This window comes from Phocoena phocoena, chromosome 5, assembly GCF_963924675.1.
Source record: "Phocoena phocoena chromosome 5, mPhoPho1.1, whole genome shotgun sequence".
Lineage (NCBI taxonomy): Eukaryota > Metazoa > Chordata > Mammalia > Artiodactyla > Phocoenidae > Phocoena > Phocoena phocoena.
In genome coordinates, this window is record NC_089223.1 from 1,352,508 (window position 1) to 1,374,399 (window position 21,892).

Below are 21,892 nucleotides of genomic sequence, written 5' to 3' on the forward strand. Positions count from 1 at the left end.
AACTTGGGAAAGGATTTTTTACCTACACCTCAAGCAAGAGGAATGAATGTCACAGTAGGTTGATATAATAGCGGTTTTACTACATCAGCGGCAGAGTTACAGTAACCGTAAATCAGAACTTTGGTTGGCTTTCTACTTTACATACTTATAATTATGAGTCCACTCTTGCTATCCAGAACAATTATTTTACAATTAGTTGGGCCATGTCTGAGCCCAGAAGGAAAACTTCAATTTCAGTCTTCTTATTTTCCTTGAATAGAACCCAGTGCTACCAAAACTCAGGTCAATTCAACTTTTCACACAAGGGTTTCTCACCGTTGTCTGAAGCTGAACCAATATAAATGTAAATGCTCAGAATTTTAAGTACTTTTTCAAGCTGCCATATAAAATAGCAATAATGGGTCTCCAGGCACCAAAGAAAAACAAACACACAAACAAACCAAAAAACTAAGCTTGTAACTTCATTTTCAAGGTGGAACATGGTCAGAGCCTATAAAACCTAACACCTAACCCTGAATTTGGACTGCAAATCTATCACTGAAACATCTAGTAAATGACTCAATTTGTTTACACAGCTCTGTACCTTTTTACGGCCTTTCCATAAAGAAGTCGTTACATCCTTTCCCTTTATTTTGTTTAAGAGTGTTTGAATGAACCTCCAAACCACAAGCCAGTTAAACGAGCTCTCCTTAGATGGACGTGGTCTCATATAATTCACCACTACCGGGGAAATTTTCAAAACAGTGTTTGTAGTTTGGAAACACCACCCACTCCCACACTCTCGAAGTACTTCCTGTGCTTTATGCAGTTTTAAACATCCAGCAGATATATTAAATAAGTCCTCCTTTTCCATTTTTCCAAGTAAAAAGTGTGGCATTTGCACTTCTTCCAGAAGATGTGCACCTCTGAGTGTTTTGCTATAGGGTAGTTTGGCTGTCTGGAAATGACGGCAAAGGAAGATCGCAAGGAAATGTGGGGTCCAGACACCTTAATTGATTTCCGAGGACGTAAATGTTAGTTCGCAAAGGAAACCATCCTAAAGCAGTTAGCTTAATGGGGTGCCCAACCGGTGCCCAGCAAAAGTTATCAGTACGGGACTTCCCTGGTGGCTCAGTGGTTAAGAATCCGCCTGCCAAGGCAGGGGACACGGGTTCGAGCCCTGGTCCGGGAAGATCCCACATGCCGTGGAGCAATTAAGCCCGTGCACCACAACTACTGAGCCCGCGAGCCACAGCTACTGAGCCCACGCACCACAACTACTGAAGCCTGCACTCTAGAGCCCGTGCTCCGCAACAAGAGAAGCCACCACGATGAGAAGCCCGCGCACCACAACGCAGAGTAGCCCCCGCTCGCCGCAACCAGAGAAAGCCGGCGTGCAGCAGTGAAGACCCAACACAGCCAATCAAAAGTTATCAGTACAGATTAAAGATAAATTTTCTACCATGACAAAACAGGTCCTTTCTTAAAACAAACACACAGATTATTTAATTCTTAATTTTACATTCTTAATCATGCCTGTAAACACCAAGCCTGTTAATTTTCTCAAGAAAACAGAGGTCAGAACCACTTTTTCAAGGGTTACCATTTATCAATGAGGTATCTAGAGTCAACATCCTGGCCAGATTTTGACCAGGAACACCTGCTAGTTTTTGATTGTGGATTTTTCTACAGCCAGACAGTTTTGCGACTAACACAAAATACAGATACAACCGAGGCCATACACATCTCTAATATATAGGAAACTGCATCTGAAACTGTAAAAACATAGTACGCTATGAGATCTAGTCACCTGTATCACAGAGGCCGTCCACTGTCATGTGGACCGCCAGAAACAGAGTGTAGTTTAGTTTAGAGGTAAAAGTAAAGCGAGTCACGAAACATACGCATTGAGACATTGCTGCTTATCTAACAGGAAGCCTCCCCAATACCTTTTATTACCCACAACATAACCCTACTACCATCAGGGGAGACCCGCCTCCAGGACACCCCATCTCTGGCCCTCGATGTGCTCTAGCTAATTCGGTTTCTCGTTTTTATGGTGTTCAGTCTCCTTTGAATGGCTAAGCAGATGGCAAGTCACACTCTAGTAAGAAGGAGTCTAGTCTATTTCCAAAGAAAAACATGAACATGCTGGAAGCTACTGTGTTCTTCCTGTGTTCTTAAACCATTTGCACCCTACCACCACCATGCCTCAGGTTTAAAGTCAGATACATCAGAAATGAACCCTGCGGGTTCCCCTTTTTTCCAAACCCAGGAAGACATTTCCAGTAAGGAACTGAATACTTTTTTGTTCTCATCTCATCTCATCACATTTTAAGCAAACATTCCTTCTTCATACATGGATTTTAAACATCACCTGTTGCCACAGAAAAAGACATTATAACGCTTTAATGACTCCCAATTTGCATTTCTCATCACCTCAGCCTATGACTGTGTGTGGCAAATACAGGAAACAAGCTGTGATTCATTCCTCAGTTGGGAAAAAAAAAAGATAAATAGTAGGACTCTTTAAAAGACAGATGTCCTTATAAACACCCAGCAAAAACAACTGCTAGAAACAACACAAGGTGAGCCCCTCGCAAGCCCAGCTTCTGTTGTTCATGGTTCCTGATCTCTGCAGTGACTCTCAAGGCAGGTGCAGGAGCCAGCTGGGCAGTGGAGCACAGAAGCCCATCCCCATCTGGCAAACGCTGAGAAGCTTAAAATAGTACGCACTCACGAACAAGGCTTCCCTGGAATGCAAATGGCCTGCCTTCAAACAAAATAGCATGGCATCCACATCACATCGAATGCATTCATTTCAAATCCTTAAATACCTCAAAATATTTCTAGCATTGGGTCCAGGGAACCAGGACGAACCTCCCCAGAGGTTACTCAATGCAAACTAACCTCACAGGAATTAATTTTCCAGGAAATTCAACATCCTTTCCCTTAAAAGTACAAAGGCCGTTTTCCTCGCTCCTTGCAAGGGAATAGCTTCATCACACTGATTCTACGTGCGCTGCCCCTTTATCACATCCTGTCCCACACCCGGCCTCCTTCTGCATGCCATCCGTTTTGTGAATGAAGTGTGAAATTAGCACTTTGTTTACATAAAGCAGGCAGCAGAGAGGGCATGGACACAGGCTTAGCTTATCCGAGTGTCACTGAGGCTGTGCGGCCTGCACTCGGACCCGTTCAGAACCTCCCAAGAAAACCCCAATAAGCCCTTAGCCGCTCACACCGAAGTGGAACTGCTACCTGCCTGCCTAGAAAGCAACTGGAAAGAAAAGGTTTGACTCAACCTTAAACATGAAGACAACCTTTCCTTTTTTTGAATTAAAGCTGATTTACAATGTTGTGTTAGTTTCAATTGTACAGCAAAGTCATTCAGTTATACATACATATGTATTCCTTTACAGATTCTTTTCCCATATAGGTCATTACAAGATGTTGAGTAGCGTTGCCTGTGCTCTACAGTCGGTCCTTGCTGGTTATCCATTTTATATATAGTGGTGTGTATCTGTTAATCCCAAACTCCTAATTTACCCCTCCTCCACTTTCCCCCTTGGTAACCTTCAGCTGTTTTTCTATGTCTGTGAGTCTGAGTCTGTTTTGTAAGTAAGTTCACCTCTATCGTTTTTTACATGGAATCAATAGATTCCACATATAAGTGATACCCATGATATTTGTCTTTCTGTGTCTGACTTCACTCTGTATGACAGACTCCAGCTCCATCCATGTCACTGCAAATGGCATTATTTCATTCTTTTTTATGGCTCGGTAATATTCCATTGTATATATGCACCACATCTTCTTTATCCATTCACCTGTCGATGGACGTTTAGGTTGCTTCCATGTCCTGGCTATTGTAAATAGAGCTGCAATGAACATTGTGAATTATGTTTTAAATTAAGTAATTTTATTATAAAGATTACTCTTTTTGAATTATGGTTTTCTCAGGGTATATGCCCAGGAGTGGGATTGCTGGGTCACATGGTAGCTCTATTTTTAGTTGTTTAAGGAACCTCCATACTGTTCTCCATAGTGGCTGCGTCAATTTACATTCCTAGCAGCAGTGCAAGAGGGTGCCCTTTTCTTCACACCCTCTCCAGCATTTCTTGTTTGCAGAGTAAAGACAACCTTCTCCTGGATCCTGCTTCTGAGCTGCCCTGCACACAGCACCAGGGCCTTACATCTCCCCTGCCTCTGTTCATCCTCAACCCCAGACTTGCTTCCATCCTGGGCTGCAGGCTGTCCCCTCGGCCTAGAACACTTTCCTCTTCTCCCTTCTCAAGCCCACTTCAAAGTATGTCATCTCCCCCGTGGGAGCTTTTCTCCATGCACTTCTCTTCCGCGCGGAATCCACCACCTGGTCCATCACCAGAGGATCCGGGGGGTCACGGTAAAGCCCTCTGCGTTCCCACAGCTCCTGGAGCCCAGAACCAACAGACCTGGAGATAAACTCCAGAGCTGCCATCCTCCTCGGACAGCGCTTCGCAAGGGCAAGGGCTGCATCTCCTTCTCTGCGTACCCGGCACCTCGGGCAGAGCTTAGCACAGAGCACAAGCTCATAAACTGCTGTTTAAAAACAATGTTCTAATAAAACGTTAGACCATTAACTCATGACGGGGGAGGCGCGTGGCTGAGTCCTGGCTTGTAGTCAGAGCCAGGTCCAAACGTTCACCAGCTGCGCGACCTTGGCTACTTGGCCAGCCTGGCCTCGGTGTTCCTCCCAATAGCGCACGGTGGTGGGGGGGGCGGGGGGTCACAGAGATGAACTGTGGACTGTCTGCAAACACTGAGCACCAGCGCCGCACCCAGCGGGCTCTCGGGGAGTCATCATCAACATCACAAGACCAGAGACCCACCAGGGACCCTTTGGTCCCACTGAGTCGCCCCCCGTGGCGGCATCCAAATACTGCCCTTCCCGGGAGCGCGTCCCGGCTTCTCATCAGCGCGCAGCGTATACAGGTGCAACGCAAAGCCGCGTCCTTGCGCTGGCTACCATCGACGGGCCTCGTTCTGTCTGGGGATGGTGTTTTCTCTCAAAGAGCCAGACACCCGCTTTGCCTGCCGCCCCCAGACACTGCAACAACCCGACACACCATCCCTTAATTGAGAGATGGTTCAACTACCCTTCAATGGGGAAAATGCCAAATCCGAAAAAAAAAAAAAAAAAAAAATCACAGTTTGAAAATAAAAAGGAATTAAGCCTAACACCACGAAAGCTAAATTAGTGAAGCTAGCCTGGCAAAGATGGTTTGGCTTTGCACCAAGGCAGATGTCCAAGGGGGGAGGCTGCCCCCTCACCAGGGGACTGGGAACAACCACTTGAAGGTGGGGCAGAGAGCCCGACGTGAAGGCAGATGGCAGATAAGAGGGGCTGAACTCCATCTGAAATGTATCCTCCCGACCTAAACCACAGAATGAGCTCATGCTACCAAAAACATCACGCTTACGAACTTGGCTTTAAGGATAAACGTAATTAACATAACTCCTCTTTATAACTGTAGCTCATTTGTTCTCAGATTCTGAACTCTGTAAACAAAATTTTTTTACAAAGGTAAATGAATTCTGTTTTAGGCAAGCTGTTCGAGTCCACAGCTACGAGTTTATCTCCTTGATGCTCTTGATTTAAGAGCAGTCTGAACCTCTGAATAGAATGCCCTGTATAATATAGGGTAAATAAAGGCTAAAGTCACTCATTACATCCATTGCAAAAGAATAACAGGCTGTGCGTTCTAGAGCAAACTAAACCATGCTTATTTACTCACTTCTACGGCACTTCACCACTGAGACATCCTGCTAAATAAAATGTTCAAAATTGTTAAAAAAGAAAGAAAGAAACAAAGAAAAGAAAACCTCCCAGTGGAACCAAGCTTTCCCATGTCAACCTTCCCCCTCAGCATCAAGAAATATGGCAAAATATGCCAATCAACATTGTTCATCCACGGACCCGCTGGAAATTCGATCCCAGCCCATCACAGTAACAATTCTAAAGGAAGTATTTCAAGTCATTTGCCAAACTGGCGGATTTCTACCCCAACAGAGGTGTTACCGTAGACCTTGGCCAGAGTATCTGCTCTGCGTCGTTAATAGGATTATTCCGAGATTGTTGTCCTTAGCGTGCCCGTAAAGAATGTTTCAGGATCAAGGGAGCCCAAGCTGCCCTTACAACCCCCAAAGCACAAAACCTCCCAGAACGGTAAAGAAATGCATTTATGCCAAGTGTTGGAATTTTGAAACTAGAACGCCATTTGCCTCACTGGTTCCCATGGAAGGAAAACATATCAGCCCACAAGCCGTTGAACCCGGCTACCCTCCAGCGCGACCTTGACAAAGTCACCTCGGTGGTCTAGGCCTCACGGTACACATCGCTGTGGACGGACTCCTGGGACCCTTCCAGCCCTGACGGTCCACCTGCCAGAATTACTGCGGATTTCTATCCTGTGCACGTTCTCCGTGAGCCACAAGCAGAAGGTGGGAAGCACACTGATGCTGGAGTGTGTCAGCCATTCAACCTCACCATTCCGCGCAGTCCTGGGTCCAGATCACATGCGTGCGACCCAGCTGCAGCACTACAGAGGTGCACAGCCCCGTGGCACTTTTAAGACAGTAACTAGCACCGCTTCTAGAAAACCTACCCACCGGCTTGGTACACACGCTCCTGGTCACGTGGTACATTTACCAAGATGACAAAGTAGAACCCTCACTGGGGGCTCCCATCGCAACCAATAAACAAGCGCATCTTCCTTTGCAAAAAGTCAAGCAATGGTGAAAGTTCCAGTATCAGAAAGCCACCTTCCAAGACGGGCTGCTGTTCCAGGCAATACCAGAGTCCTGCTTAAGCAAGGCACCGCATCCAGAACCGTCTAACAAATATTTACTCTATGCCACCCTTCGTTCCAGGCGCTGGCGCACCCATAAAGGGCAAGTCTGACAGGGCCACGCTCTCAGGGACCTTACATTCTACAGGGGTGGCAGGGAGACAATAAATAAACCAATAAACAAGCAGAATATCACAGTGGTAAGTGCTATGCAGTGAATTTCCCTTGACGTGATAAACAGGGGTGGTTAATGAAAGCGGTTAGAAAAAAGACCTCGCAGAGAAGGTGGTCTCTTTAACCCAGATGGCAGGAAGGTGGTACCCAGGCCAAAGCAGCTGCCCGGTGTTGCCTGGGGAACCAGGAACAGGCACCTGAGGGCTGCAATCCCACGCCACGCGTGCCACGTCCCCTGCCGCGTCTCACCCCCAGGCCGCCACCCTTGACAGGCTCGAAGCAAAGAAGCTGCAGGAAGGAGGCTTGAAGGAGGCTGTACCCTTTCTTCTCTCCGGGTCCTTCAAGCTGCAGGTGGGTCGGGCCCGAGTGCCCAGCAATGGGGAGAAGAGACAGGAGTTTTAACTCCCCTGTGAACTAAGCTGTCCATAGCTGAAAGTGTCAAAAGGCTTAAGCATCAGTGTGGCAGGCGCAGGAGGGATCCATCAGGAAGGAGGCCAGCAGGGTTGGAGCAGTGTCCCCGATGTCCCCAGCTGTGCCGGGCATTAACGCTGTGGCTTCTGCTCAAAGATGCTCCATCTGTCCTGGAGGAGTGGCCAGGTTCCTTCTCAACCCACTGGCGATGTTTCAGTATTTCCACGATGGGTGTGGTCGTACCCCGTGCTTACCAGCCAAAAATCGACCACTAGACGTATCCTCAGGAGACAGAGAAGGGGGACGCGAGGGAAAAAAATCACAGGTGGAGGCAGTGGTAGAGAAAAATAATTCACAGAGACTGTTTAACCAACGAGCGTTCAGAAATTATATGGCGTCATACAGAGATATTCTGGCTACAGATAACACTTGCAAACAGAACCATCAGAGGCATCGAAAGCAGGCCAAGTAAATGAAGGGACTTTTATTACGACTTCTACCATGTTGGTTGATACAAACAGAAACCTCCCCTCTGCTCAGTGCTCTGGAACAGCCTAAATGGGAAAAGAATTTGAGAAAGAATAGATGTATGTATACGTACGACTGAATCCCTTTGCTGTGCACCTGAAACTAACACAACATTGTTAATCAACTATGCTCTGATATAAAATAAAATAAAATTTCTTAGAAGAAAAAGAAGCATCTAGGGAAATGTTTAGCAGCCTTGGGAACATTTCGGGGGGAAGGTGGACATTACAAATGCACTGATTCAATTATCTTTTATTTAACACACATCACATTATCGTTAGATTTCTATTTCTACAAAAAGTGTGCAAGTTTATAGATAGAACAATTTTTTGCACCAAAATGTTGAAAAGAAAACATGTAGTAGAAGAGAATGTCAAGAAGATATGTAAGGAATAAGTTTCAGGAAGGATGAACTAAGAATAAACCAAGCTAAGACGTTGGTGCCCGACACAGGGCACTACAAAATACACCAAGAAGGAAAGTGTAGAGTCGGCCCCCAGCATCTATTTACAACTATTCAACAAATGATATATAGTCCCTGAGGCTTCGTACAGACCTTTTTACTTTCTAATTACCTTTCAGAGGTAAACACCAAGTTTATAAGATTAAGGGTAGAAGGTAACAGCTGGGAGAAGAGGAAATGTCACCATAGAATAGAAGGGGGATTTTTTGTCACCTATGGTGAAAAGCAATATTCATCATTACGTAATGGTGCTTCGCTTCTCCAACTTCCTCAACTACCCCAAACAGAGCAGAGAACCAGGAGGAAGTTAAAAAACACAAAAAAACCCCTCTAGATAACAAAAATAAATGTCACAAAGGTCATGCACGACAACTTATAGACCAACAGGAAAGTCCCCTGGGTCCTCGGGCAGAGCTATGTACTCTTGGACACTATTCTAAAGGTTGTGGCGATCTGCCTTGCAGTCAAATACAGCTTTGAAGCTGCTACCTAGGGCAGAGGGGTGGGGAGTGGATATGGGCACACTGGCAATGGGAGGAGGGGTGAGCTGGCACTGAAAGAGACGCACTGAAAAGCCGTAAACACAAGGCACACGTACTGAGCGAGGCACCAGGGGACCATCTGTCCCCAAAGTAAATGGCCACACAGGCCACAGAAGCCCTTGAGGACAAGTGCGCAAACAATAAACGATGCTCAGTGGGAAAAGGGAAGGGGGAGGGGCAATCTGGGGTAGGGGATTAGAAGGTACGCTATTATTATGTTGAAAATAAGCTACGAGGATATATTACACCACACAGGAATGTAGCCGATATTTTACAGTAACTATAAACGGAGGATAACCTCTAACAATCATGGATCACTACATTGTACACCTGTAACTTACCTAACATTATACATCAACTGCACTTAAATTTTTTAAAATAACGTTCGTAAGGAAAACCCTAATCAACAGAGACATATCCCAAATCTACACTCACAACAGCTAATAGAACAGTCAGAAGCATGTTTCAGGGCTATGGGTAAATTAAAATCCCTCCCCAGGGACACAAGGTGGGTGAGGCCTCATCCCACCGACAACCCTGTGACTGGCGTCTACTGGGGCTAAACACACGCGGTAAACAAAGTAAGCTGTGTTCCGTTTCGCTGGAGACGCGCCTGATTCCCTCTGCTACAGCCCGGAAGCAGCATCCCAGAACGCGCCCATTTCCTGGGAGGAGTCCTCTCCTAAAAGGAGTGCATGCAGACCACACTCATTTCCCCATGGCCGTACAGCGCGTCCAGGCCAGAAACCCTACCTGCGTCGGCGTTCTCATCTTCCATCTCCCTCTCTACGTTAAATCTGGGGGCAGATCCTTGGTGGATATGTGAGACTTCATTGTCAGCAGTCAGATTAAGAATGAAAGACACAAAGGCGGGAGTTCCCTGTGGTCCAGCGGTTAGTTAGGGCTCCGCGCTTTCACTCATGGAGCCCAGGTTCAATGCTTGGTCTGGGAACTAAGCTCCCACAAGCTGCGCAGCGAGACCAAAAGAAAAAAAAAAAAAAAAAAGACACAAAGGCACCTCATAGTACTGGAGGATAAAATTATTTTTCCAGTAAAGTGGCAAGAACTGCAACAGAGTTTTGAGGAGAGAAACAACTAACTAAAACAGGGTAAGTGACACTGACCCCTCACACCTAATTTTGAAGTGCCTCCCTTGCCCCGGTCTAAATCCAAGTGCCCAGCATCGGTTAGAGCAATCAATTTCCATGTTTGACAGGGCTCAGGACACCCAGTTGATTTTGAAACTAAGCAGGCCTGGGGATCTGATGGAGTCAACCCCACAGGAGACTCTGGAATTCTCCAGGGAAGAGAGTAACCATCCATCGGGGAGGGGGGTGGTCAATGGTGGACAGAATGACCTCCGACTGTCACAACAGATCAATCTGGACATCTCACATTTAGCACTTGTGCGAAGACCTTTCTGAATATGACACAGTGCACAGACTGGGTGAATGGCGTTTTCCATGTGGTACCCTCAGGTGGGTCTGTACTGGGGGAATTAGACTCTCATCTACATTGAGAGAAGCAACAGGGCAATCAGAAACCAATCATAATTCAGTAAGAGGGCAAAAAAAAAAAAAAAATGCCCACATGACGGAATGGAAAAGTTGAAAGCCACAAAAAGAGGAGAAAGTTCCAGCAAAGCCGCTCACTTTCCTGGGGGATCTTCCTCAGCACCCACCTGTTACCCTCGCATCCTGGAACCTTCCATGCGCGGGAAGATAGCTCTACACCGCCCCCTAGCGCTGGCCGCCCCGCTTCTCAGGCTGAGCACGCAAGGTGAGCGGTTCCTCCACCTCCACTTACTTCCGGCTGCCAACCCTCCCAAAGGCTAAACATAGACCAGTCCTCTGCACACAGATTAGGAAACCACCCGGCTATTTTTAGCATCATGCATCTTAGGAATGGAAATGGCCCAGCCTCTGACGGCAACACAATGTGTGTGGCCTGGCTTCACGAACACACTTCTCAGGAGGGGGGTGAATCGACCCCGGAAAGTGGCCAAAGACCCCGGTGAAAGTTCTGGGCCTCGTTACAAAGCGACGATGGCACGTGGACCACAAGAAAGAAAGGCAAGGAGAGGACAATGACAAGTACAAGTCGCGAAGGGACTCGGGAAGATGAGAGATGCCAGGACAGGCCTGATAAGTAAGTCAGAGCATTAGGAGAAAGGACTTGGGATGGAAAAAGTTTAAAAAAAAAACAGAAGCCAGGAGCCAGGGATACGGTGCATGGTCATTTGGGGAAACCTGGTCCAGTCAGAAGCGATATTTTGAACTGGGCATTTATTTTACGTGATAAAGAACAGAGGTTGGTCTGATCCGTCTCCTGCCAGGGTACAAGTGGCGCTGTGGCTTCTTTGATCCCCCCCTCGCCCCCCCCCCGCCCTGTCCCCGCGCCCCCGGCCCTCTGCAGTCCCCGTGATTGGCCGTGGATCCCTTTGATCAGCAGCTCAAGCAGCCTGCAGGTGCCCCGTCCCATCGCATCACCAAGTCCCATCGCATCACCAAGTCCCATCGCATCACCAAGTCCCATGGCATCACCAAGTCGGAAGAAGCAACCACAGTACCATCCGCTGATAAATGTGATTGCCTTGTCTTGCTGCCCAAACAGCGAGTACAGATAACGGCTACAAAGGTCCCAGGAATCCTTATTTTCTCTCTTTTTGGACTCTAGAACTTTCTGTGCTTTCTTAAAGGTGAACACTCTGGAGCGTTTCAATCCAAACTTGAAGCTCTGAGACACCCCCCCCCCCAAAACCTACAGAAAAAGTTGCTTGTGACTTAAAAACACAGTTCAGGGCATCCTGATCTCCGGCACACGCGGCTCACGTTCGCTTCGCACGGTTCATGAAGTGACAGCCTTCTTGCATTCTGAACAGATGGCATACAAAGCAGTAAAAACATGTACATTTCTTTTCAAATAACACCGAGAGCCGCCACTTGTAAACAGGGTGTTTACTATTCTAATTTTGGACAGCCTGCATGGCATTGCGGTTTCATGTACAGTATAAAATTTCTATTTACAAAGTAGTCTCAAAGATGACTTCATAATGTTAGATCAAGAGCAAAAGGGTTTAGAAAGTGAATGATGTAAATCATATGGGGTTCAGAGGCTAAGCAAATTACACACCCTGAAGCAGCCCTGGCTTTATGAAAGGAGCCTTTCTCCGGCTCTGTGCGATCCCAGCCCAAGGGAACTTGCATCTGAGAGTTTTCTAAACATTTCAGGTACACTTGAAAGGTGAAAGTAATTCTCATTTCCTATGCAGGATTAAGTCGTTTCCAGCACACACAAACTAGCAGTCACTCACCATCGCATAGAAAAACACACCACCAGAAAGGTAAGGGCTTCAGGAGTACAAAGGCACATTAAAAAAATAATAATAAAAAATAAAAAAAGAGCACAAGAGAAATACACTTTTTTAATTCCCCCCAGCACACGTCCACGGGGCCCCTCGACCTCTTGGCTTGCTATCTACTTACTGATTAATTGATGCCTTTCCACCGCGAGCGCTTCAATTAATGCGGCTGACACACGTCCTGGGACACCCCTCCCCAGGGCAAAAAGCTCGGAGGAGAGTCACACATGCCAGGACGCGTTCGTGTCGGACTCGGGTCTAGAGGCAGTTCTCGAACTTAGGACTCCGGCGACGAGAGGTCTTGCAAGCGCGCTGGCCCTGACGCCCCCCAGGGCTCCCAGCATGTCCGCGCTGCGGCGGCGCCTGCGGGGACACTCAGGCTGCCCCGCTGGAGCCCGGCGGCCGCTGCCCCAGCCGCAGGCTGCGAGGAAGCTCCGCGAACGCGGCGCGGGGGCCGGGGTGCGTCCCGCCCGGGCGCGCCGGGCGGCGCGGGCGGCGCGGCAGGGGACGGAGCGGGGGCACTCACCGTTCTGCTCCTTGGTGCTGGCGAGCTGGAGCTTGCTGCTCAGGCTGGACTCAGCCCGGGTCCCGGGTCTCTGGCCGGCCAGGGCGGATGTCAGCAGCAGGAGCCCGAAGAGGAGCATTGGGCTGAGCGGGCGGGCGCGCGGGCGGCGGGCACTGGGGCGGCGGGGCTGCGGGCCGGGCTCAGCGCCGCCGAGCCCCGCGGGCTCCTTCCCACATCCTCCCATCCAAGGCTTTCTCCGAGGGCCCTCTTCGGCGTCTCCAGTTTGCGCCGAGGATCAAAGCAGAACCTGGACCTGAACCAGTTCCCCGAGGTCTGAACAGATCCTGCGCCGCGCCGCGGCGGCGGGGGGGGGTGGGGGGGGATGGGGGCGAAGGCGAGGGGGAGGGGGGGACGCGGGGGCCGCGCGCGCCGCCGAGGAGTCCCCGGCCAGGGCCCCGAGCACCTGTCAGCCGGCCGACGGCCCGGCGGCGGGTCGGGGGTCGCGCGGGGCCGGCCTGCAGCCCGCGGGGCGGCCGGCACCTTCCAAGCGATCACAGAGCTGCCGGTCGGGGCGCTCTCCGGGCGCCGCGGCCGCCCCGCCCCCAGCTCGAGGGGGAGGGGAGGCCCAGGCGCGGGCGCGGCGCCGGGGCCGGGGGGTGTCCCGAGCGGGGCCGGGGTCCCGGCCAAGGCCGCCCAGGGCCGGGCGCACGGAGGCCGCGGGACGCGCTGCCCGCCCGGCGCGCGCGGCGCGGATCGAGCACCTGGAGGCGGTCCCGCGCGCCCGCCCTGCGCAGCGCCGGAGGTCGGGCAGGGGTCGCGCGGGGGCCGCTCGGGCGTCCCTCCCCAGCGCTCGGGCGGCGCGGCGAGCGGGCCCCGGGCGCGGAGCAGGCCGGCGCGGACCTCGCGTGTCCCCTCCCCTTCCCCACCTTCCCGGCGCCGGGGGGGTGGCCGGGGTCCCGCGCGCCCGGGCGGTCCGGCAGGTGCCGGCGCGCGCGCGCGCGCGCGGGGTGCCGCGGGGCCCCGGCGGGGGGATGCGGCCCGGGTTCCCCGGGCGCCACGCGACGAGCCGGCTGGGCGCGGCGGCGCTGCCCGAGCCGGGGGACGAGGAAAGAACTTCCTGCGCCTCCCCGCCTCCGCGCGGCCCTCCCCCCCCCCCCCCACCCCGGGCCGGGGCTCCTCGTTCCTTCCCGAGGGCATCCCCGTCCCCAGAGGGCCGGGCTGCGACCCTCGGCCAGGCTTTCTGCGCCCGAGGAAGAAGGGAAGCCGGAACGCAGGGAGGTCTTTGCCTCCAGCTTCCAGCCCTCTGAAGCAGGGAGTGGAAAAAAGTAAAAGTAAAGACAAATGGCCGGGATAGAACACCATTTATTCCTTTAACAAACACTGTAGGGACCGAATGCCTCCTGAGTCGGGCACTGTTCTAAAGCTGCAGACATGCAACCAGGCAAAAGTCTCTGACCTCGTGAAGCCTGCCTCAAATTAGTTGTCAAGCAAGTGCCAGGGCAGGCAAAGCACAAAGAGCGCCCACCTCCTGTCAAAGAACCGAGGCGAACGACAGGACCAGGTAAGGCCGGGTGAAGGATGGAGCCCGAGGGGCGAGCTGAAATACGGGCATACTTTCAGGGCTCCCGCCGAAGGAGCCAGCTGCCCTTCCCGGCCCGGCTAGGCCCTCGGTGAGTACGGAGGGGAGCCGCCCTGGGAAAGGTCCAGGGACACCTGGGCGGGGACACCCCCACCGTGGACCCAACTAGGGGCGGAGCCTTCCCGCTGAACGTGGTAAGCCCCCTTCCTCTGCTCGGATGCCCACCGAGCCCAGCCAACTTCACCTCTCTGCTTGTAACATCTTAGTTCTCTTCTCTTTTTTCCCCTCTTAAAATTCTTCGAGGCTCAATTCCCCTTTGAGGCCTTTGCTCACCTCTCCCATGGGTTCATTCTTGCTGCTTCCCCACTTCTGTCTTCAGAGGGCAGGATGTTAAGGCCGATAAGGAAAGCCCAGTCTCTGACGGTGAAGACGCCGCAGTGTAGCAGACACAGGCCTTGGTAGTGTCTTCACTTGAGCAGCCCCTCAAGGCCAGTGTGAATCCATATTTGCGCAGTGGATCTGGGGGAGAGTTCCCTGTTTTAATAGCTTAAGGAGATTCGGTATGTAGAAGACATGCTTTATGAACACACTCTAATCTATTTGTCTTGAAACCAATCACTTCCCGGTTTTTCGAATTCGGTACTTTTAATTTCCTTATCAGGATTTTTCTAAATGACGCTGTTATATGTCTATATCGTTGAGTTTGATGACCACCCACGTAGCGTGTGTGTATGTGTGTGTGTACAGATTTAATCCATTTGCTCTCACGAGATTATAAGGGTGATGACTACCCTTTCTTTTGTATCCTTTCATATTGGCTAGAAGAGTGCCTGGCCCAGGGAGCTCATAAAGAAACACTCGTGACTGAAACTGACAGGTTTCTTGATTGGAGTCACTTACGTTCGCCCTGGACTTTCAGCATGGAGGTTGTATTTGAAAAGTTACACACGATCTAGAATACTCCTCCACCTCTGCGTTTCACCTCATCCATAGTCTACAGATTGCTTTGGCACTGGCCTTATAAATAAAGCCAGCCGGGTGCTCCTGCAGGACTCCAGAGCAAATCCGCCCACATCTCCATTGCCTGGGTTCCCTTCCGTGGCCTTGCACTAGTGTCTCTTGAACTGCCCTTGGCCTTGGCAAGGTTGATTGTTTTAACACTGTATCGTCCTCTGCTCCATTCTGCTTATAAACCCTTCCTAGGAAAGTGGGATCCTTGCATCGAAAGTAAATTTTATATAACCCGGAGTCTGCACAGTTACTAAACAATAGATTCTGAATGAATATGGCTTTGTTTTGGCCTAAAGCATTTTCCTTGAGGAAAGGCATCTGTTCCGCCCACCAGGAGAAAATAATTGGGAACATTCTTTGTGGTTTTCGTGTTTTCTTAAACCTTCGGCAGGCGTGCCCACTCCGGCTGAATATGTGTGGAGTGCCACCTACAAATGCCTGATCAGGAACATGCCGGAAGGTACTCAGTTATTAGCAATGATCATTTTTGGGGGGAGGGAAGGGTGGGTATCGCTATTAACTTTTTTTTTTTGGAATGAAATAAGATTTAAAGCCAACTATCCATTCAACTAATCACTTACCACTCAGGAGGGCAGGAGCCATGGGGCCGTATATTTTGCCCAGAAAATCAAATATTACAAGTTTTCTTGCTCTTCTTCTGATCCAGTCCTGACACACACGCGCGCGCACACACATGCGCACACACGCGCACACACACACACACACACACACACACACACAGGGACACGTGCAAAACGATTTTGACTTTTCCCAGAACTTTTCAGTATTTTAGTGGCAGATGAGTGAGTAGGAGTTTCTGAAGTTCAGACTGCTATGAACTGAAGCGTCCACTACTTTCTAGAATGACTAGCAATACTTCTTTTTTCTTTTTTTTAATAAATTTATTTATTTATTTTGGGCCACATTGGGTTTTCGTTGCTGCACGCAGGCTTCTCACTGCGGTGGCTTCTCTTGTTGTGGAGAATGGGCTCTAGGTGCACGGGCTTCAGTGCCTGTGGCTCACGGGCTCTAGAGCACAGGCTCAGTAGTTGTGGTGCATGGGCTTAGTTGCTCCGTGGCATGTGGGATCTTCCAGGACCAGGGCTCAAACCCATGTCCCCTGCATTGTCAGGTGGATTCTTAACCACTGCGCCACCAGGGAAGCCCAGCAACACTTCTATACACATTTAAATGAGGCTGGGAGCTGGGGCTGTCGTTAGTAAGCAAAGTGAATGCCCACAGATCACAGCAGGAATAAAGACTGTTCTGGGGGAAAGAAGAAGTACAGTAAAATCTCTCTCAGAATCATGCTTTTCTTTCTCCAGTCTCTCCAGTTACCCCGAGAAACACATGACCTCGCTCTCTTCAGACATCTCAGGATATATTAATACTCTGTTTTTCCACCCTAAAAACAGAAAATACACTCTTCCTTATATTTTGTTTATCTAGATCAGTCACCCCTTACCTCCCCACGTGCAGCTGGAATCAGAAAGCCTTGCCTGCCGAGGCAAACGGTAGAGGCTTGTGTAGGGGCCCGCTCTCAGAGGAGCAGATGTACTTTCTCATTGTGGCCTTTTGAGGGAGGGGAGTCCAGAGGTGGGAAGCTAAAGGTGTGTGGCCCAGAGAAACGGGAGATAAGGACAGGCCTTGAGGTGGCTTTGCCCATTGAACTCAAGCTGCTCTTTCCTTCCGGAAATCACGGTTGAGTGTGCAAAGGTTTTTTGTCAAAATCTCAGAAGTGTTTGTCTGACTCAGAACCCAGAGCGTGTAAGGAGCCAGAAACAGCCCCAAAGAAAGAGGAGCCCTGGCCAACTCAGAGCCACCACAGCGAAAGATTGTTTCACCGGGAGACGGGAGACCCCGGACTTAGGCTGGCTTCACGGCTAGCAAACAGCACAACCTGGGTCTAGAATCCTCTCTGCCCCTTTTCCTTACAGGAGACGTTTACACTGGAGTCTGTCTCCAGTGTATATGGAGAATTGAGAATTCTTAGAATTCTTCCATTCTCTAAGCTAGTGATGCCAATTCTTTTTCAACTTAATCGTGCTTCTGTGATGATACAGGACTAGGACCAATTTCCTGGCCTCAACTCAGAGGTGCCTGGAGGCTGGCAACAGGGGATGAGTAGGTGCTCCTCCCCAAGTCCATCCAGTCACGGTAGTTCTCTTTCACCTGTTACGATCCTGGTTGGGAAAGAGAAATTCTACTGATAACCAGAAAGAAAGGGAGAAAAAAGAGTTTGGAAACCACTGACTAAGGCAAGTGTCAGGAATTGTATTGAATTCAGGAAAACAATAAGTTACGCGTGGGTAGCCACCTTTTCATGTTTAATACCTGTTTGGTATCATCAAAAGATGCCAGGTGTGGTTCCGAGGTAAAGAAAAATAGTACAGTACATAAGTGAGCTGTACATCGTAAGGAAATTCTGTCGTCATTAGCCAAGCACGGACATCCGATCTGCTGTTCCACAGAGTCCCACGGGTGGCATCCGGAACAATCTTGAGATCGGGATGCCCCCTGAAAATTCGGACAACCACCAAACACTGTGTTTGATCATATCCCGTGGTCAATAAATGTCCTTTTTCTCTCCCCCGAAATCGTGTAGGCTCTGAAGGCTTCTGTCCACGTGGTGAGAAATCGTAGTAAAGAACTCAAGACACGGCCACGGATCTTCCTTTCTCAGACAGTGAGCCCCTTCTTTCAGAGGTCATGAGAGAAGGACCCTCTCGCTTTGTGATCATTGTCTCAAGGGCAGTCTTTCCTTGGCTGTCAGCCTTCGTGTAAGGGGCCCAGAGCCTAGTATACAGCTTCACGAATGTGAAAAGAGTGCCGCTTGTTAGCAGGCAGAGACAGAGAGCTTAACTCATCTTACATCAAGGATCCCTCGATTGCTTTTGAAGTTCAGGATAGTTCAAAGAGTTGTCAGAACCCTTTTCTACTGTGATTACTGCTCTCAGCCGTCTGTCATCTTTATGGTCAGAAAAGTGCCTGCCCTCGTCTATCCTAAAACAGCCTTGCGACATCCTAAGGCATCGTTTTATTTTCCCAAATTTTATTTCTAGGGGCACAGTTGGCTTTGATGCTTTCCCCATCTTCCCGGACCACAGTCTGTCCTTGCTCATTGTCTGGATTATCTTTTACTGGTGCTTCGTGAAATTAGGAGGGTAAAAAGCATGCCTTTCTCTGCAGATTGCTAGTTAAACAGAAAGGCAACCAGGGCAAGTAAAAGTGAGGGGAGAATCATTCAGATTCAGATTTACTTTGTGAAGCACCTGTCATGTCCCAGGAACTGTTAGATATCTTGAAATATATTTTCTCATTTCATCTTCCCAGCAGTCCTTTGAGGAAAGCCAGAGTTTCCCCCATGTTACTGCAGAGAGATGGAGAATTAATGGAGAATTTGCCTGGGGTGACACTACCGGTGACAGGTACAGGTCACCTTTGTCTCCTGACTCCCCTTAGACACCAGTGCGTTTCATTCGACACTCTGAGGCCCTGGATTTTGGACCAAAGCGCTCCCACGTGAAGCTTTTGCATGTTTCCCAAAGTTTTCTTCATGACGACTGGCCTCCCCATCTTTGATCTGGGGTAGACCTTGGCGTACGTAGACAAACTCTCGCACGTGTTCAAGAGCACAGTGCCGAGACAGCTAGCATCTTTGTGGAACAGCCTAAGTAAAAGATGTGAGCCAGACTGAATCTGGGTCACTGGAGGTAGGGTGGTGACTAAGGCTGGCCTGGGGTCGAAGCCCACCCAAGGCGTGGGCATCCTGTTTATCCTGGCCAAGTTAGTCATCCAGGGAATGCCTCAGTCTGCACCGTCTGTGGGCAGTTATGTCAAAGAATCTATCTCCTTGTCTTTGAGGACAAAGGGGAAGGAGTTCTCATTCCTCTCTTGCTGTTCATGATTGCTACCGAATTACAGCATCAGGGCTGGGAAGAAATACACTCTTTTCCCAGTTGTTCCCTTGGAAGAATGAATTTATGACGAACTCTAGGTGTCAGAGCCTAGGCTTCTTTCACGCCTACCATTCCTGTGTGTATCCCTCCACGTGTTTCTAATTCAAAATTCCTGGTCTACGGTGTTTTCTTAAAGCCCTATGGCAAGGCAAATTTGCATCTGCATTAATAATTTTGTGAAGGTATTTTTAGATAGGCTGGAGTTTTTCAAAGCCCAAAGGCAAGAACTAACCAGCGACCTGTTAAGCCCTCAGGCGAGCAAAAGTCTTCAAATGAAATTCTAATTCCTGAAATAAATTCCGTTCGTATCTGAAGGGATATACAAGTGGAAAAGACACTCATGGTATCAATATTTGTCCCATCAGACAGTTAGTGTGGAAAACAATTCATTCTTTCTTTTCTTTCTTGAATGACTTTGTAGACACATAAAACCAAACAAAAATGTGAGTGTTGGCCCATTATTCTAGCCACTATTTTTCACACTTACTGAGGCAAGCGATTATACCATGGGACTGTTAAAAAACACTATTTTAGGAATTCAGAGCACTTCCTAATACCTCTTTCCTCCTGGCTGCCTAGATTTCTGTTTGAATTTGATCTCAGCCCTGAAGGGGGAAGCAATGTCCCATCCCTCAGAAGCTGTGTGGTCTGGTACACGAATGGACCGTCACCTAGCCTGTGAAGTATAGCGGCCTATTTTCACTTTACATCTTGCAGAGCTGTTATCACATGACTACCTTTTTGATTGAAATGCCCACAATGAAGTACTCTACAGTGGAGTTTCTACAAATGATGGATAAATTAACTCTGTGCGTAACTATTAATACAATCCCCATTTTAAAGATGAGAAACCGAGCCCCAGGAAGGCTTTGTAACTTGACCAGAGTCACGTGTTTGTGAGTAGCAAAACCAAGCAGGACCCTGCGGGGCTCCTGGTCTAGGAAGCCTTTCTGTCCCCCATTTCTTGTTTGTAGGTAGCAGGCTCCAGCGTCCATGGCCTTCCCATGGAGGTTCAAACAGTTGCTCATCAGGGAAGGGAGGAGATGCAGAGACAAGGGAAGCACAGTCAAGAAACAATGGTGTAGCCTTGGGGCAGGGTCCCGGTTCCCCCTCCAGGGATGCACAGGACAATGTCTTTGAGTTGTTTACAGAACTAAAACCCCCATCAAATGGAAGATGAAGCATTCTTCATTCCAGAAGACAGGAAGCACAGAAGCTCGGCAGGAGACCTCCTGAGGCCAGATTAAAGGCGCAGGCCCTGCACACACCCTGGTCCTTATCAGCACCCCCGCCCTGGAGCCATTGCTGCAAAACTCCTCACCAAATCCTCCCGGGTTGGGACACACAGTTTTCAAAGGCAGGAACCTGCTGTGTCCCCCTTTGCCTGGAAAAGTATTAAAGCTCTTCTTTTTCTACTTCACCCAGCTGTGTCTCCAAGATTCCATTCAGCGCCGGTGCTCGGAGGCCGCGTTTTCTGCATCAGTATTGAAGCCAGAATTGGAATGCGGGTACTTGGTTCCGGTCCTGGCACTTTAAACCATCACGTTTTCATTCCTCCACGAGTGTCTCCGAAAAGACATTTCAGACTTATGAAATGTACATTTATATTAAGCACTTGGTGTTTATTTTATGACTCCACACCGTTTTAGTCATAAATATGTAACTTAAAAATTCTACTGCCAACAACAAACATACATCATTTTGATTCTGGTCTCACATCAAAAGGACAGTGCCCCAAGCCTACAGGAGCTAGGCACTCAGTCAGTGAAACCATCACGGTGTCTTGGATGGAATAGCCTTCTTAGTGGCTATAGAAATGCGAAATGAATCTTCTGAAACCATCCAAAGGGAAAAGGCCCTGTTGCCCTGATTCTTAGCGAGAAGACTTTTTGCCATAAAATCGCCGTTACTGTGTTCCTGGGTCTGACAGCCCGTGATGAGGGAAAATCATAATTTGTATTCACATCAGTGTCTGAAGGACAGAAGTAGGAAAAAGCAAAGGCAGTGAGGTGACTAACTTGTTTCTGGGGAAAAGTGAACGTTCTAAGTAGGAGACAGAGTTTCTGTTACCTCTAACCTTGAGGTCATCATGGACTTGACCAAGACGGCAATCTGTCGGGAGCTTCGATGCATGCGTGCTGCTGGACCCAAGAAGCTACAAGGTAAATAAAAGGCGTGATTGCTGCCCTCAGTGAGATCCCCCTGATTTGGGGCATCCAGTCATCTTCACGTGTGTTTGTTTCCACCTGTGATGTGACCTGTCCTCTTGCGTTATCTACAGTCTGCAGAAAGCCCTGCAGACTGCACTCTGCCCAGTCCGCTCTTAATGTTCCTGAAAGCTGTCCTCAGGTTACCAGCTTCATCTCTTCATCTCTAGATCCCTGCTCTAAAAGGCTGAGCCTCCCCCTTGACCGCAGGAGAAGAAAAACCTTCTCCTTGGGCGTGATCTTCTCTTCCTTACCCACCGGGTCTCACACTCCCGATGCACCGCAGTTCCTGTACTCACACTTGCTGGTCCTTGCTTCTTTTCTTATGCTCACTCCACAGTTA

The 21,892-nt window shown here is 49.3% G+C and overlaps 1 protein-coding gene across 1 annotated transcript in view; it reads right to left on the minus strand.

Moving 5' to 3' along the window:
- Positions 1-12,932, minus strand: part of PDGFC (platelet derived growth factor C) — a 216,769-nt gene extending 203,837 nt beyond the window's left edge. The window contains exon 1 of the mRNA XM_065878195.1: positions 12,815-12,932. Within this exon, the coding sequence (XP_065734267.1) occupies positions 12,815-12,932 (118 nt within the window). The remainder of the gene's footprint in view (positions 1-12,814) is intronic.
- Between the last annotated feature and the right edge of the window lie 8,960 nt (positions 12,933-21,892).